Source organism: Rattus norvegicus, chromosome 1, assembly GCF_021556685.1.
Source record: "Rattus norvegicus strain SHRSP/BbbUtx chromosome 1, alternate assembly SHRSP_T2T, whole genome shotgun sequence".
NCBI classification, from domain to species: domain Eukaryota; kingdom Metazoa; phylum Chordata; class Mammalia; order Rodentia; family Muridae; genus Rattus; species Rattus norvegicus.
This window is the reverse complement of record NC_141534.1, coordinates 5923339-5939197: the sequence shown is the minus strand read 5'-3', so window position 1 is coordinate 5939197 and position 15859 is coordinate 5923339. Positions and strand designations below refer to the sequence as shown.

At 39.3% G+C, this 15859-nt stretch overlaps 1 protein-coding gene across 14 annotated transcripts in view; it reads left to right on the top strand.

Annotated features, from left to right (window-relative positions):
• The window catches only part of Adgb (androglobin), a 143240-nt gene that overhangs the window by 89709 nt on the left and 37672 nt on the right, over positions 1 to 15859 (top strand). For all 14 annotated transcript variants that reach the window (XM_087651342.1, XM_087651334.1, XM_087651375.1 and 11 more), the window contains 5 exon segments: positions 443 to 580; positions 2587 to 2680; positions 3301 to 3435; positions 3922 to 4075; positions 12661 to 12848. In XM_087651342.1, coding sequence (XP_087507468.1) covers positions 443 to 580; positions 2587 to 2680; positions 3301 to 3435; positions 3922 to 4075; positions 12661 to 12848 — 709 coding nt within the window.

Here is a 15859-nt window from a genome sequence, read left to right as displayed (position 1 = left end):
GCGTTCCAGCTCTCTCTGGGATGGATGCTCCGGAGGCTCCCATAGTCTGCTGAGGAAGCATCCCAGTCATGTGCACTTCCTGGGGACCCAGAATTCCTCTGTATTGTCATTGACCTGCCTGGCTTGAATTAAGGACCCTTGAGCAGATGCCTCAGTTTCTTCTTACTCTTACCATCTTGTTTCTATTCTCTATTTTGTTTCCTTTCAGTTCTGAGGGATGCATCTGTCCCCTTTCCGGTGGAAATCTAAGGCAGGTCATTGAAATACCACAGCTTCCTTCCCCAGACCTTTACCTAAGCTCAGTGGGCACTGTGAAATGGGCTGTTCAGTCCAGCCTTGTGGAATTTTATATGTCTGAAGGCTTTCACAGCTGCAGGCATTAAATGTTGGGGAAAAGGAGTAAATACAAATCCCAATCCAGTGTTTGTCTTTCCCTTGCCAGCGGAATGGGTAGACCTTAAATATTCTATGCCAGTAAATGAAAAGGAGTATTCTCCCGAGGAAATAGCTGCTGCGGTGAAAATTCAGTCCATGTGGAAAGGGAACTATGTCAGACTGCTCATGAAAGCCAGGACACCAGGTACGGTTTTAAGGCCCTTGAAAAGTGTATAGGAAGGAATGAGTGGTAATTTAGAGTCACCTTACTTCACAGAATACTTCATTAATTTTATCTACTAAGTACTGAAATCCCCTGAGGCAAGGAACTGGTTAGAGTTTATTTTCTCATTCTCAGAACTCATCAGTGTTTAATGTCAAATTAAAATTCAAAAGGTATATTCAATCATGTCCATTCATCATGTAATACCCATTGACCCTTTGAGGGGGAAAGATTTACTTTGATAGAACATTGTAGTTTGCTGAAATGTTTGTCGAAGGAGCAAAGAGTTTAGATACCCAAAGATTTTTAGAATATGTATGTAGTAAATAGTTTGTGATAGAAGCATTGCTAGTGAAGGGATGCTGATGTGTACAGTGTAGTTACAGCAGTCAGAAAGATGAGGTGAAAGCATTGCTAGTGTTAGTTTGAGGTTGACCTGGGTTACCAGCTCAAGAAATCAGGAAGGCAAGACGGAATGAAGAAGGGAAGAGGGAATGAGAGGAAGAAAAGGGAAGGGAAGGGAAGGGAAGGGGGAGGGGAAGGAAAGAGCAAGCTAGAAATAGAAGTAAATTATAATTATTTGATTTTCATGACTTTCTGCTTAGACAACAAATGTCATTTATCAAAAAAATATCTTTGGTTCTCTCTGTTAGTAGTAACTATTATATTTCTATGATAAGCTCCACCCACCCCCCAATTCTCGAAACTGAAGAAGTGCAAGCAATTTCATAATGTAGCTCTTTCAACTTGTATTTACTGAATGAATCTCAGGGACGACTCACCCATGATGGTTTCAGTCAGAGAAGACAGCCACTCAGGCAAAGCTGCCCCTTGACATCAGGCACACAGTACAGAAGCAAACGCTAAGGTTCCCATTTCAGACCCTGGTCAAGCAATGAGAAAACTCAAGCAGGACTTAAGAAAAAGAGAGGGCCCTTTTCTGTCATGTTGACTTGGAGATGCATACTCAGGATAGCATGTCCCCTGGCAATTAGTTTGTCCATGTACTGGAAAGCCATCTGTGGGCAGTGCAGTAGCCAGAGGGTCATGCCATCCAGCCAGGTGTATTCTTTAGAATAATTAAATGTAGGCAGTTGCTTTTTCTGGGTAAAGGTTTTCCATGGGAATTTTTGGTCTGACAGAAGATCGTTTTACATAAACCGTTTCAGGAATCACTTAAACAACATCAAAACCCCTATGTTTTTAGGTTGAAGATGAGAGAAAACAGTAGAATCCCATAAGCAGTGCTCTCATCTAGACATTGATAGCTCTATGCTTTAAACATGCTTTTATGCCTCTCACAGTTTGGAGCCTAGAGCCATCTTACTTGAGGATTGTGGGAGTCTTTACAAACACCACAGCCAGCAGAGCATTGATCCATGAGAGGCAAGATACCCTGTTCAACACAACTTGGTAGCCTGCATTGGCTCAAACTTCTAGAGTCTGACCCTACTGAGTTTATTTTAGGCATATTTAAGCAAAATACAATTTTCTGGTGATAAATAATTCGATCCTGGCTGTGCAACAAAACTTAAGACATGACTGTGTCAAAGCTCTTGCAAAGCAAAGTGGTATTTTCACACAAAGATATATTCTAACAGATTAACTGAAACACAGGCTAAAGATAATCAAGACCATGGTGGTGTCTGAAGGAGTTGATGTGGTCTGGCCATAGAGATAGCACGGAAGTCACTAGACTATTAACTATATCCATTCACAAGTTTCTGACTGGAAAGTAGGTTACATATCTTTTTCTTTATGAGAGAAGCCTGTGTGTTTAACATTTCCCGCTTTCCCTAGCACTTTACCTGGGAGCACAAGGATCTACATGCCTCCTCTAGTGGATTTCAAATTCTCTACTTGCAAAATGAAAATTGTACAAAATCATGGTTCAGATATCTTATGGATTTAGTGTTGTTGTTGTTGTTATTACTAACTATGACTGTTATTACCACCATTACCATATTATTACCGTTGTTTTTGTTTAGAAACAAAGGAGAATATCAGTGTTGCAGATACACTTCAGAAAATTTGGGCAGTATTGGAGATGAATTTGGAGCAATATGCACTGTCTCTCTTAAGGTAAAGAACACTGCTAGACCTCTTGTAGCTAAAGAATACTCTAGATCTCCAGGGAAGAATGGTTCTGTATGGCTATAACGGCCTCCATCCCAGATAGCTGCTGAGACAGTCTGGAAAACACCCAGGATTCATGGTGCTTTTGAAGGTAGATCTAGATTCAGCCAGGAAGGGAAGACTCCTCCCCGTTGTGGAATAGAGATAGCCCAGAAGTCACCAGGTTCTCTGAAGGGAGACAGAGTGTCCCATGATTTGTTTAGTCAGCTGCATGAGCCAGAAAACAGAGGGAACAAAAAATTCTAGTATAATATAACTTATAACTGCTTTGCCCTGCTTTATGCTTAAACACCAAACCTCGTTTCCCTCTATGAGCATTAATTACTCTCTTGCTTAGCAATATATCCTCTTTCAGTTACATGCCTTTAAAAGATACCATTCACACCTGAGCTGTAGTGTACTTCTCCCTGCTTGATACCAGATGCTATGAATCACACCTTGCCTCTTTGACCTTGAACTGACAAACTTTGGCAGGCTATTTCAGGGGCTACTAGGTCTCTTTTGTAAATGAAGTTTACTTTAAAAGTGCTTTGTCATTGACAGTCAAGTTATTTTTACATTTCTAGACTAATGTTTAAAAGCAAGTGTAAGTCTATGGAGTCCTACCCATGCTATCAAGATGAGGAGACCAAGCTGGCCTTTGCTGACCACACCGTGAACTATACAGACCAGCCACCAAATTCCTGGTTCATAGTATTCAGGCAAGTGGTGAATGACGCCATCGTCAGACTGCATGAAGTGTTCAGATCTGCAGTTTCAAGAGTAAAAGTATGGTTAGCAGTAAAAGCATCAACCTGTAGACTCTGATATTTGCTAAAAACTTTTCCATAAATGATACATCAAAGCTTTCCATATTTATGATATGATGTCAGAAAATTTTTATCATTATCCCTCACATCAAAACATGAAATGTGTAAATAACCTGTACATTTTCAGTGAATATGCTAACATAATAAGTCAGTCTGTTTCCGGTGCAGATAGATAACATTTATTTCCAAGCGATAGCATATTAAGTACAAGTCACAAGTGACAAGAAAATGACACAGTGATAGTAACATGGAACGGAAAAGATGTATAAGGCTTTAGTTACTTGCAACTTGAAAGTTTTGCAAAGATTATTAGGGATTAAATTCTATTCCAGGCTCTGAGAGTTGCATTAAGAAAGGCTCATGCTTTTGTAATTACAGAGAAACATTTTTGGTTCCTCAAGATATAATCTTACTCCCCAAAGTATATACTACACTCCAGATATGCATGCTGCATGTTATTAACAATGACACGTTGGAGCAGGTGCCAAAGGTGTTTCAGAAAGTGGTGCCTTACCTTTACTCCAAGAACAAGGTAGGTGCGAGATGTAGCCCTAGGTGATAGAACAGCAGCCAACAGCAAGCTTGGCAGCTCTGCTAGAAGGAAGGGTGCCCTGCTCCATCCCTGTACAATGGGAGTGAGCAACTTGGCAGCACACTTTTACATTTCAGAAAAAAACACATTACACATGTCCAGGATAGAAAACAAAGCCACATTAACTCTGAACACAGAAACGGATCCCAGGAGTTCTTTTGGTCCTATTCTGAAACAGGTCAAAGGGGTGCCGCTATTTCCCAGGGAGCCTTGTTCTCCTAAGACTTTCAGGGAACTGAGAGCACACACACAGCCCCCACATGTAGTCTTCAAAGGCAGCATGACTTCCTTAGGCCAAGAAGCACTGTGGGCTGCCTGCTGTATAGATGACATACCCTGGCCTTCCATCAGATGTTGCTCTTCCCATATTTTAATCCCTTCATGTTTTCAGTCACATTCTCCATTAGACATTAGGGAATCATGGGAAACCTAGTGGATATGGACTGGAAGCTGGGAGATCTATTTTAGCTCCTAGATTCCGTTCTGTGTAGTTCTGTTGTTTTGACCATTGTTCCTTTTTTTCTCAGAATGTTGGGTTTTGTTTTTTGTTTGTTTGCTGCTTTTTGTTTGTTTTGAGGTTCATTCCAGCCTATCATCTTATACATTATTTTATGGAAATTATACATATCTTTCTAATGAATCCCTTATGAGTACTGGCTTCAGAGGATGAAGAATAGACATAAATTGTAGTAATTCAGTAAGACACTGAACAGCTCCTTTGAACCATTTTAGAGATTTGAGGAAATGTTTTTAAATAAGGAAAATAACTGTTTGTTTGTTTTTAACTTTATGACAAGGCCCTGCTTTGTAGCATGTAGGCTGTTAGACTGTCTTGTGATTCACCATGAAGCTCAGGCGGGTCTCAAGTCCAAAGATATACCTCTCTGGGCCTCTTGAATGCTGATTTTAAAGGCATATGCTAACATATCCTGCCAAAATTCTTGGTAAAACAACCCAACTGATTATTTATGTATGTGTGTATACGCATACATAGTGAGGTTTTAAAATGGTTTTTACTTAAATTTCTTAGTTCTCACTATAATTTAAAAGCTTATGTTTTAGTAAACACAGTTCTTCTATTATGGAACTCATCTGTATTTGATATTATGTTCTGCAGCATAATTTAAATTTTTTCATTTTTTCATTAATTTATTTACTTTACATCCCAATTGCAGCATCCCCTTCCTCCTTTCTTCTGAGGCCCTCCCTCTCATCCCCTCTTGCCTCTCCCAACACCACTCTCTGCTTCTCAGAAAAGGGGATGCCTGCCATGGATAACAACCCACCTTGGTATGTGAAGTTGCAGAGACTAGGCACACCTTATCCTACTGAGGTGAGAGAAAGCTACCCAGTTAGGGGAAAGGGATCCAAAGGCAGGCAACAGAGTCAGATACAGCCCCTGCTCCTACTGTTAAAAGTCCCACATGAAGACCCAACTGTACAACTGTTATGTGTAGACTGTTATGTGGCCTAGGCTGATCCCACACATGCTGTCTGGTTGGTAGTTCAGGCTCTGTAGACCCCATGGGCCCAAATTAGTCGATTTTGTAGGTTTTCTTGTGGTGTCCTTGACCCCTCTGGCTCCTTTAAATCCACCCTACCCTTTCCTACAGGATTCCCCAAGCTCCACTTAATGTTTGGCTGGGTCTCTATATAAGTTTCCATCAGTTGCTGGGTGAACCCTCTCAGATGACAGTTATGGTAGGCTCCTGTTTCCAAGTATAGCAGATTACCATTAATACTGCCAGGGTGGGCTCTTGTCTCTCTTGGCATGGGTCTCAAGTTGGGCCAGTCATTAGCCGGACATTCCTTTAATTTCTGTCCCATCTTTACCCTGCACATCTGTGGGTAGGATAAATTGTGGATTGAAGGTTTCGTGGCTGGGTTGGTGTCTCCATCCCTCTACCGGAAGCTTTGACTGCTTACAGGAGATGGCTGTTTCAGGTTCCGTATCCCCCACTGCTAGGAGTCTGAACTAGGAAACATCTTCCTGAACAGAAGAATATCAACATGTCAGGTACTCAGATTAACAAGAAACGGACCATGTAAAACGAAAAAGTTTCAATAAGGGAAAAGACATCATCAACAGGACAAAAAAAAATCCTACAGATTGGGAAAAGATCTTTACCAACAGATGGCTAAGATATAGAATATAGGAAGAACTCAAGGCTAGACATCAACAAATCAAAGAACCCAATTAAAAATGGGGTACAGATCTAAACAGAGAATTCTCGACAGAGGAATCTCTAATGACTGATAAAAAAATGTCCTTAGTCGTCAGAGAAATGGCCTCATAGATTCCTGGGAGTCTTCATTGTCCCTATACTTCTAGTTCATTCCAGAGATATCCCCACCAGCTGATTCCAGTTCTCTCTCCCTCTAATCACTTCCACCACCCTCCCCTAGTTTGATCCCTCTTGTTCCTGTCTACACCCCTCCCCAACCCAGTTGGTTCCCTCCATCCACTGTCTATTCTATTTTTCCTTCACAGTGGGATTCTGGCTTTCCCCCTTGAGTCCTCCCTGTTACTTAGCTTCTTTGAGTTCCTGCATTGTAATGTGCGCATCCTGACTTTATGTTAATATTCACTTTAAGTGAGTACATACCATGCCTTATCTTTCTGAGTCTAGGTTACCCCATACAGGATGATCTTGTCTAGTTTCATCCATTTGTCTGCAAATTTCATGATGTGATTGTTTTTAATAGCTGAGCGATATTGCATTGTGTAAATGGACTGCATTTCCTTTATAATTTCTTGGTTGCAGGACGTCTAGGTTGTTTCGAGTTTTGATTATTACAAATTAACCTGCTATGAACATAGTTGAGCAAGTGTCCTTGTGGTATGGTAGGATGTTGAGGTAAAACCATTCCCAATTTTCTGGAAACGACCAAATTGGTTTCCAAAGTGATTGTACGAGTTTGCACTCCCCCCGGGAGTGTCCCCGTGATCCACACCCTCACTACATGAGCTGTCATTTAACTTTTTGATGTTATCTGTTTTGACAGCCTAACATGGAATCACAGAGCCATTTCGATTTGCATTTCCCTGGTGTCTAAGGACCTTAAAGATTTCTCTAAGTGTTTCTCAGCCATTGGGATTCCTGTATAGAGAATTCTGTTTAAATCTGCACCCCATTTTTAATTGGGTTATTTGGTTTCTTGATGTCTAGTTTTTTTGAGATCTTTATGTATTTGGAACATCAGTCCTTGTCTGATACAGAGTTGGTGAAGATCTTTTTCCATTCTGTAAGCTGCTGTTGTTGTATTGATGGTGTCCTTTGCCTTACAGAAGCTTTTCAGTTCAGGAAGTTGTCTCTTATATAAATATATTCAAGGTTATTCCCCACTTTCTCTTCTATCAGATTTACTGTACCCAGTTTTATGTTGAGGTTTTTGGTTCACTTGAACATGAGTTTTGTGTGAGTGATAGATATGGTCTAATTTCATCTTAACTAGTATGCATGCAGATATACAGTTAGAGCAGCACCAGTTGGTGAAAATGCTTTCTTTTTTCCCCATTGTATAGATTTGATTCACTTGTCAAAAATTAAGTGTCTATGGGAGTGTGGATTGTATCTGAGCCGTCAATTCGATTCTCTTAATTAATCTGTCTGTTTTTATGCCAGTACCATGGGGGTTTTATTACTATTGCTCTGTAGTTCAGCTTGAAAACAGGGACAATGATACCTCCAGAAGTTTTTATATTGTACAGACTGTTGTAACTATCCCGGGTTTTTTGTTTTTGTGTTAGAATTTAGATGGGAATTGCATTGAATCTGTAGATTGCCTTTGGTAAAATGTCCTTTTTACTATATTAATCCTACTGATCCATGAACATGAGACATTTTTCCACCTTCTGAAAACTTCCTTAATTTCCTCCTTCAAAGACTTGAAGCTTCTGTCATACAGGTGTTTCATTTAATTGCTGTTGCGTGCAATGTTAAAAACAATCCACACTGTTACTGGCTATGTTCTAGTAATGTGGTCTTCCCTCCCCTAATGGGAATTCCAAGCTGTGGTCTTCCCAGTTCCCGGCAATTCACCTGCCTCCGAACCACTCTGGAACCACTCTCTATCTTCCCAACTATCCTCCCCTGTGACTAGCTGTCACAGTATGGACTGCTGTCTATATTCAGGTGAGGGCAGGCACAAGGTAAGGCCAGAGTCTGTGATTGGACAATGGAAAATGAAGGCAGGCTGAGAGTTTTAGTGGACAGGGACAGAGAGCAGAGAAAGACAGAGAAGACGGAAGAAGGGGGCAACTCAATCCATGTGGCTTTGAGTAGCCACAGGTGGCTATGACTGTGGCTATGAATATCTTAGAAGAATACAGGACCATTTGTCCCGTCTGGGTGGGCAGCTTCTATCAATATCAATTGGCTCTGAGTTCATTGTGTGGGCATTTTGTGGGTCAAGAATTTACTGATATAAATCTGACTGTTAAATTACAAGGCTCTAGAGTTTTTATTTACTGGGTTATAGGAATTTGTGACAGCTCATCATAGGGGGCAGATCCTGGGAACATGAGCAAGTTCCACAGCAAGAGAACTTTGAGCTGGGCAGTGGCTGCATGGAGACCATAGTGGCAGGGAGACTGTGTAACTACAGCATAACCAGCGATAGCGTGGATCTTTTTTAAATATTACACACAACAACAGCTTGCTGATAGTTAAAACAAAATATTTTATAATATTTGTGACTATTGTGAAAGGTGTTTCCTTAATTGCTTTCATGCCTCATTTATCATTTCTATAATGGCGGGTTACTGATTTTTCCAATCACTTTTGTATCCATCCACTTTGCTGAAGGTGTTTATCAGTAATAGGAGTTCTCTGGTTGAATTTTTGAGATCACTTACGTATTACTATCATATCATCTGAGAATAACAATACTTTTACTTCTTTCCAGTTTGTAACCCCTTGATAACCTTTAGTTGCCTTATTCTTCTAGCTCAAACTTTTAGTATGAAGAAAGTGGGCAGCCTCATCTTGTACCTGATTTTAGTAGAATTTGATTTTGTCTCCATTTAATTTGATGTTTATTGGTTTTAATTTGATGTTGGCTATTACTTTATATTGCCTTTATTGTGTTTAGGTATGGGCCTTGTATCCCTGATCTTTGCAAGACTTTTAACATAAAGAGCTATTAGATTTTGTCAAAAACATTTTCAACATCTAATGAGATGGTCATGAGGTTTCTTTCTTTCAGTTTGTTTATGTTGTAGATTATGATGATGGATTTTTGTATATGAACCCTCCCTGCATCCCTGGGATGAAACTTCCTTGATCTTAATGGATGATGTCTTTGATGGGTTCTTTGATTTGGTTTGCAAGTATTTTCTGGCTCTAGCTTCTGCCTGTCTGGGTTTTGTGGTTATTATAGGTTCAGGTGCTGACTTCTGAGTTTTTCCTTCTTGGATAGGTGTTTTTTTTTCCTTCTCTGTTTCTGATTCCTCTTGGTCCTCTGACTTGAGTCTGAGTGTCCAGGGGCTCTGGTGAACAAGTCTTCAGGTCCAGTAGGGTATCTCCATAGGGGTTTTTGTAGCCAGTGTTGTCTGAGTTTACATCTGCTAAAGTTACTCTAGCATCCCTATTATCAGCAAGGCCTGGGGTCTCTAGTACCTGAGGCTCCTCCAGGAATGCAAGCAGGGTTGTAGAGCAGAAAATGGAGGGTAGGGTACAGGGTACAACTCTTTTTGGGCTTGAGGCAGGCTCTTTCCTTTTGTCCCTGGCTCCATCAGGTGACCAGGAAGGCATGCAGGATTGGTGCAGGAAATGGAATGTGTATGGGGGGCAGTTTACTGCTGTTGGATTTGCTTTCGGAAAAGTTGGCAATCCAGATGCTTCATTTTTTAAAACCAATGAATCAGTTACTTTATCTATACTTACACATCCCACTTTAATTTATATTCATTATACTTATTACTTTTAAAAATGACATTCATGTTTTCTTTATTTTGGTGTCATTTATCATTTTATACACATCAACTGTTCCCCTATGGACCCCGTTTAACCAACAGCATGTTCTCCTGCTCTGTATTCACTAGCATGGTCTAATAAATGACATTTCATCAAAATTTCCAGGAACGTGATATCTCCCTTACCTATGGACATTGCCTTCTACAGCACCAGACCTTGTATTTAAATCCAACATTAGAAAACGTTTGCAGGCCCTTCCCTAGTGAACTTGTTTCTGTATTTGTCATTTATCAAATTTGTCTTATATTGAAAAAATCTTAGAAGAAAAAAATTAATAAATCACAAATATTAAAATATAAAAAAAGTTCAAAACAAGAAAATGGTTCTCTCTAAAGCAATGGCTCTCAATCTTCCTAATGCTATGACCTTTTAATACACTTTTGTATGTTGTGGTAACTCCCCCCAACCATAAAATTGTTTCAGTTGCTACCTCATAACTATAATTTTGCAGCTGTTATGAGTGGTAATGTAAATAACTGGGTTTTCCAATGGTCTTAGGTGACCTATGTAAAAGGGTCATTGGGCTCCCAAGGGAATAAAAGCCCACAGGTTGAGAACCATTGGTGTAAAGGATAGGTCTAGCAAAGTCATATATGCCATCAAAATCTGTAAATAATCTTTCCTTCATGCAATACATTATACTAATATTAGTCATTAGCTTTTGATTTTGGTTAAGGACATTTAAAGAGTATTTAATTGAACAGATCAAGCATCTAACTTTTTTTTTCTTTTTTTTTTTTCGGAGCTGGGGACCGAACCCAGGGACCTTGCGCTTGCTAGGCAAGTGCTCTACCACTGAGCCAAATCCCCAACCCCAAGAATCTAACTTTTATCTACAGGTTTTTGGACCAGTGCATTTCTCTCTCTCTCTCTCTCTCTCTCTCTCTCTCTCTCTCTCTCTCTCTCTCTCTCTGTGTGTGTGTGGGTGGGTGGGTGGGTGGGTGGGTGGGTGGTTTTGAATTTTCTCTTTTTGTTGTTGTTTTTCTCTAAACTAAGGTTAAATCACATAGATTTCTTTCAAGAATGCAAGTTGAATCAAACTGTAGAGGCACATTCCTTCCCCATTTAGTAATTATTTTGTTTATTTGAATCTGTGTTGCAAATCCAGATGACACCAAATGAGCCCATTCCTCTCAGGTCTCTACCTTCTTTGTTTCTTTAAGTTTAGGGAAAGAAATGAGAAGGTTGTGGCAGAGAAGATAGAGATGCGCGATTAGAGAAATAGCTTCCCTCTGTGCTTTTCTGTGACCTGGATTCTCATGTCTTCAGGATGCTCAGTCTTTAAATATGCTTGCAAATTACTTATGGCCCAGGTAAAACTTTGCACGCAGAGCTGAATGTTACCTCAACACAGAGCTGATAAAAAAAATCTAAGTCTTTGTTTTGTAGTCTGTTCTGTAGTCTGTGTCCTCCTTAATACTTTGGTACGCGAAAAGTGTAATGGCATGTATGTTACTTACTAAAAATCATCAATTTCCAATGTAGCATCTTAAAATTTGTGCCCTTTAGGTGTTTTTTTTTCTACAAAAAATATAGTGTTCTGAAGTTAAGAAACTATGGGATAAATTCGTTTTTTCAAGATTTCTCAGGACTTTTCATAAGCTAATATATATTGAATATTTCCAGAGGGGGGAAAAGGTGTAATTCTTCCCAAAAGTACTACATCATAGGAACCCATTTTCATAATATATATTGGATCAATATTTTATAAAATATATATTGGAACACACTGCTGTAAGTTGAAGCCCTTGTCATTTTCCTGCATGGCACTGCTATCTGTCAGTCTCTTAACCATTAAGTAATTTGCCTCAGCCCTGATGAACCATTTTGATGTGATATCCCAGGGTTGTGTCCAGAGACAGGTGAACAGCTTCACCCACACAGGACATCTAAAAGAAATGTAAAGATACATAAAATGTATCCCTGGGTGAAACCCAGCTTGAACACCTGCCAGTCTTGAGTCCTCATCAAGAGTCATCCTGCGTCATGTGGCATTGAACAGCTTTGCCATTATTTACCTGTGCTATATGTTCCATATGTGCTGTATGATCTAATGAACTTCCTCTTCCTTATAAACTCAGGTTGGCTTCTTAGGAGTCAGTTTTGTCCCCTTGGATTTTCACAAGGCATGCTTTGAAACTCGACGAGGACTCGCATGAGACCTAGGCTTGCAAATGTATATGCCTCTTCAATTCAAGCAAACAGCTGTTTTCTCTACTGTCATAATTCCTCAAAGACCAAACAGTGTAATTTAGAACACTGACCTGTGAGATTTCTCAGAGTTTGTTTGTTTAGAGCCCTGAGGATCTAACCCAGGAATTCACACAAGCTGAGTAAACATCCTGTCAGTTGGATACACCCTCAGCCCTAAAATGATGACTTCTAAGAAGACTCTTAAATAGAATGTTAGTGGCTTGATAATCCTTAGGAGATTCCGGGCTCTTATGCATATACCAATACAGTAACACTTATTTCAATATGTGGACCACATATTTGAGAGACTAGTGGCAATATGAATCCTATGTGTGTTACTGCTCTCTCCTTTAGAAGGGATATACATTTGTGGCTGAAGCGTATACTGGTGACTCATTCGTATCAGGCTCACGATGGAAACTGCGGCTCATTGGCTCTTACAACCCACTCCCGTTTCTCGCCCGTGACACTCCATGCAGCACCTTCACCATAAAGGAAATCAGAGACTACTATATTCCTAACGACAAGAAAATTCTGTTCAGGTACAAGTATATGATAGGTGGATAAAGGTGTTTTTAAAAAATATTAATATTTCTATTAAAGTGAATTTATAATCTGTCCTTTTATGGAAATAACTAATTAGCAATAACATGGCTGAGTAGATGCTTGAACAAGCCCATACAACTTCAAATGCTGTAATCCCATTTCTTAGGCTTCTTTTTTTTTTACCTGACTTTCACTGAATTCTTCCAGATCCTCTACTATACTTGACACTCTTCTTGCTCTGCCCTATCCGTGGCTCCTGGTGGCTCCTCTCTGGTAGGGCAGCCCTTGTTTGTCATCCCAACCATCTGTTCATGCTCCCCCATCCTCCACCCTTGGATTCCCAGTCCTGAGTCTGTTTTGCTTCACTAGTTGCTTCTGTGGATTGTAATTCTGATATACCACTTGTTGTGTGCTCTCCCCTTCTCTTCCCAAGGCTCTCGTACTACTTTAGGGACTTCATTGTATTTGTTACATGGAATTGTTGAGTTTGGAATCTAGGACTCCATCATATTCCTTTTTAAAAAAATTGCACTGTCAAATGTATGTGTCAAGCCTTTATTATCAAGGTAGTTACCCTTCTAACATACATATTTACACATGAGCTATAAAATGTTTGTAAACTTTCCATTGACTGTAGGGTAAAAACTTGAGCTGTAGACTCTAGTAGCCTTACCCAGCCTCCAAGTGCTACCAGGCCTGTCTCTTAATAAAACAAAAGTACCCCTCCCCTAAGACATGTCAGTTGTACAGTTTTATTTTCCTGGCATATTATTTTGTGATGTTCTATCCTCATTTTGCCACTTAAAAAAAACAATGATTATTTCAAAATTTAAACCCTTTGCATTGAAATTCCCAAATATAAGTAGTTGATCCTGGTGCCATTTCTATGGTTTACATTTTATGTGATGTATACATTTTAGTTGATTATCTGTGCATCAGCCTTTATGAGAATTAATGTGAATGGGAGACATAGTTTTTCAACATAGAAATTAGCACAGTGCCCAAAGCATAATTGGCCTGCATTAAATATTTTCTCTTTCTAATAGAAAATGTTCTTGCACCCAAATTTAGAAAACACATCAGATATATAAATGTCATTGATAATCAGAAAACCAACAAAAGCCTTAGTTTTTTAGCTTTGTAATTGTCTCTTATATCACTTCTTTCTGGTCATAGTTTACCACTTTTAAAATCACAGCAATGGGAGCTTTGTAGTTCTGACATTTCATATAGCATCATGTAACAATCATTTATTAATAATATCAAGATTTCTTTTAGCTATTTTATGACTGTCCAAAGTAACTGCTATGAATATGCAATCATTGACCTGGTTAAAGGATGCTCCTCATTATTAAAGCCATGACATAGCGGTCTGTGTTGTGTAGAAAAAAAAACTATTTCTAGGGCTTTATTATATGGAAGAGATGATATGTTTTAAAGGCACCACACATTGGTGAGTTGGTTTTCAGAAGGTAAAACTGTCTTTCTGATAAAATTTGACAAGTAATATGCTTTGTCTGATTTTTTCCTATAATAATTTTAATGCAAAATGTTCCTCCTTAAAAACGTAATTCTTAAACAAAAACTTAAAAAGTAACAACATTCTACTATAGAATAAGGTATACAATAAAACCTTAGGCACATATTTACCTTTGTACACAAGCATATTTTATACCTGGGTAGAGACTTAAAGAATATTCTGAGTGAAAACGCACCGATGTGCAGGCATGAAAGTTATGGGTTTGCCTCTCAATTTCTCTTCCTGTAACATATTTTGAACATCGGCTGTGTAAAAAAGAGAATTTTAAAAAAGGGAAGCAAAAACTAAAAATGGAATGATTGATTTGCTTACCAGTGTGGCCTCCTAAAACAGAAAATAGAGGCCTGTACCTTCACAGAAACAGAATGCTTTAAAGAGTTTTAAGAAAACAGACATTATCAGACTTGTGTCAAAAAATGTCTATAATGCATGAATTTGAAAAGATCAATGTAATTTTTAAGACAAAAGCTATCTCCATATTATTATGAAATTCCATTCAATTATTCAAGGTATAGATTATTAACAGATTATAATCTGAGATGGCTTCCAGATGTTGAACTGAATGGAACAAATATTCAGATGGTAGAGGGACAGACAGATAGCTGTAAGCTAGCTCAGGTGGTAACCCTGGCAATAGGAACCATGGGTCTGCTATAGCTGCCCTGTCAAGGTCTTGGCACAAAGCCGGTGACTGACAAAAATGTCTCATCTCACACTCTTGAAGTTTACTCTGAAGTTATGGGGTCTCCGGAGCGTTCTGGAAGGCATCCATTTCTTGGCTCATCTCATCACTCTGTGTTTGCTGGTGTTCTCTTGTTTATTGAGATATCTTTCAGATCTCTGTTTTCATCTTTATACAGTGTTTCATTGTGTAGCTGTTTCTAAATCCCACCTTACTATGCTGAGGCCACCAGCCATATTGATTTGGCCTCATCCTTTAGTTTTTCCTGTGAAAATTATCTCTACATAAAATGACCTTGTGAGGGCTCCAACATGGCTTTTGTAAGAAGAAGAGATACAACTGCACCAATCACAAAGAAGTGCATGAATCTGGAGAGAAAACATTTTAAAACACTGAGGTAAAATTGACAGCCTTGGCTGGTTGGGCTTGCCTCAGGATAGAAATTATCTGGATGACATCAATTATTTCAGGCAAGGAAGCTAATTTACATTTACACAGGGCAGAAGCTAATTTGTAAGGTGGTCAGTAGGAAAAGAGTTCTTGCTTGTAAATATCAGTAACAGCCATGTGACCCTTTGAAGAGAGAGCTCAGCTTGAGGCTTCCATTTAGAAAACTTGATTCCATTTGTGTTCACAGAGAGCCCAGGGAACTGTAGAACAAATGCTGTTTTTTCAGTCTATGAATGAGAGCACAGCATTGTTTCCCTGACATGCGTGGAATATCAATGGCAGAGGGGCCTGAGAAAGCAGACCTGAAGAGAAGGGACAGCATGAAGTTGCTTTAC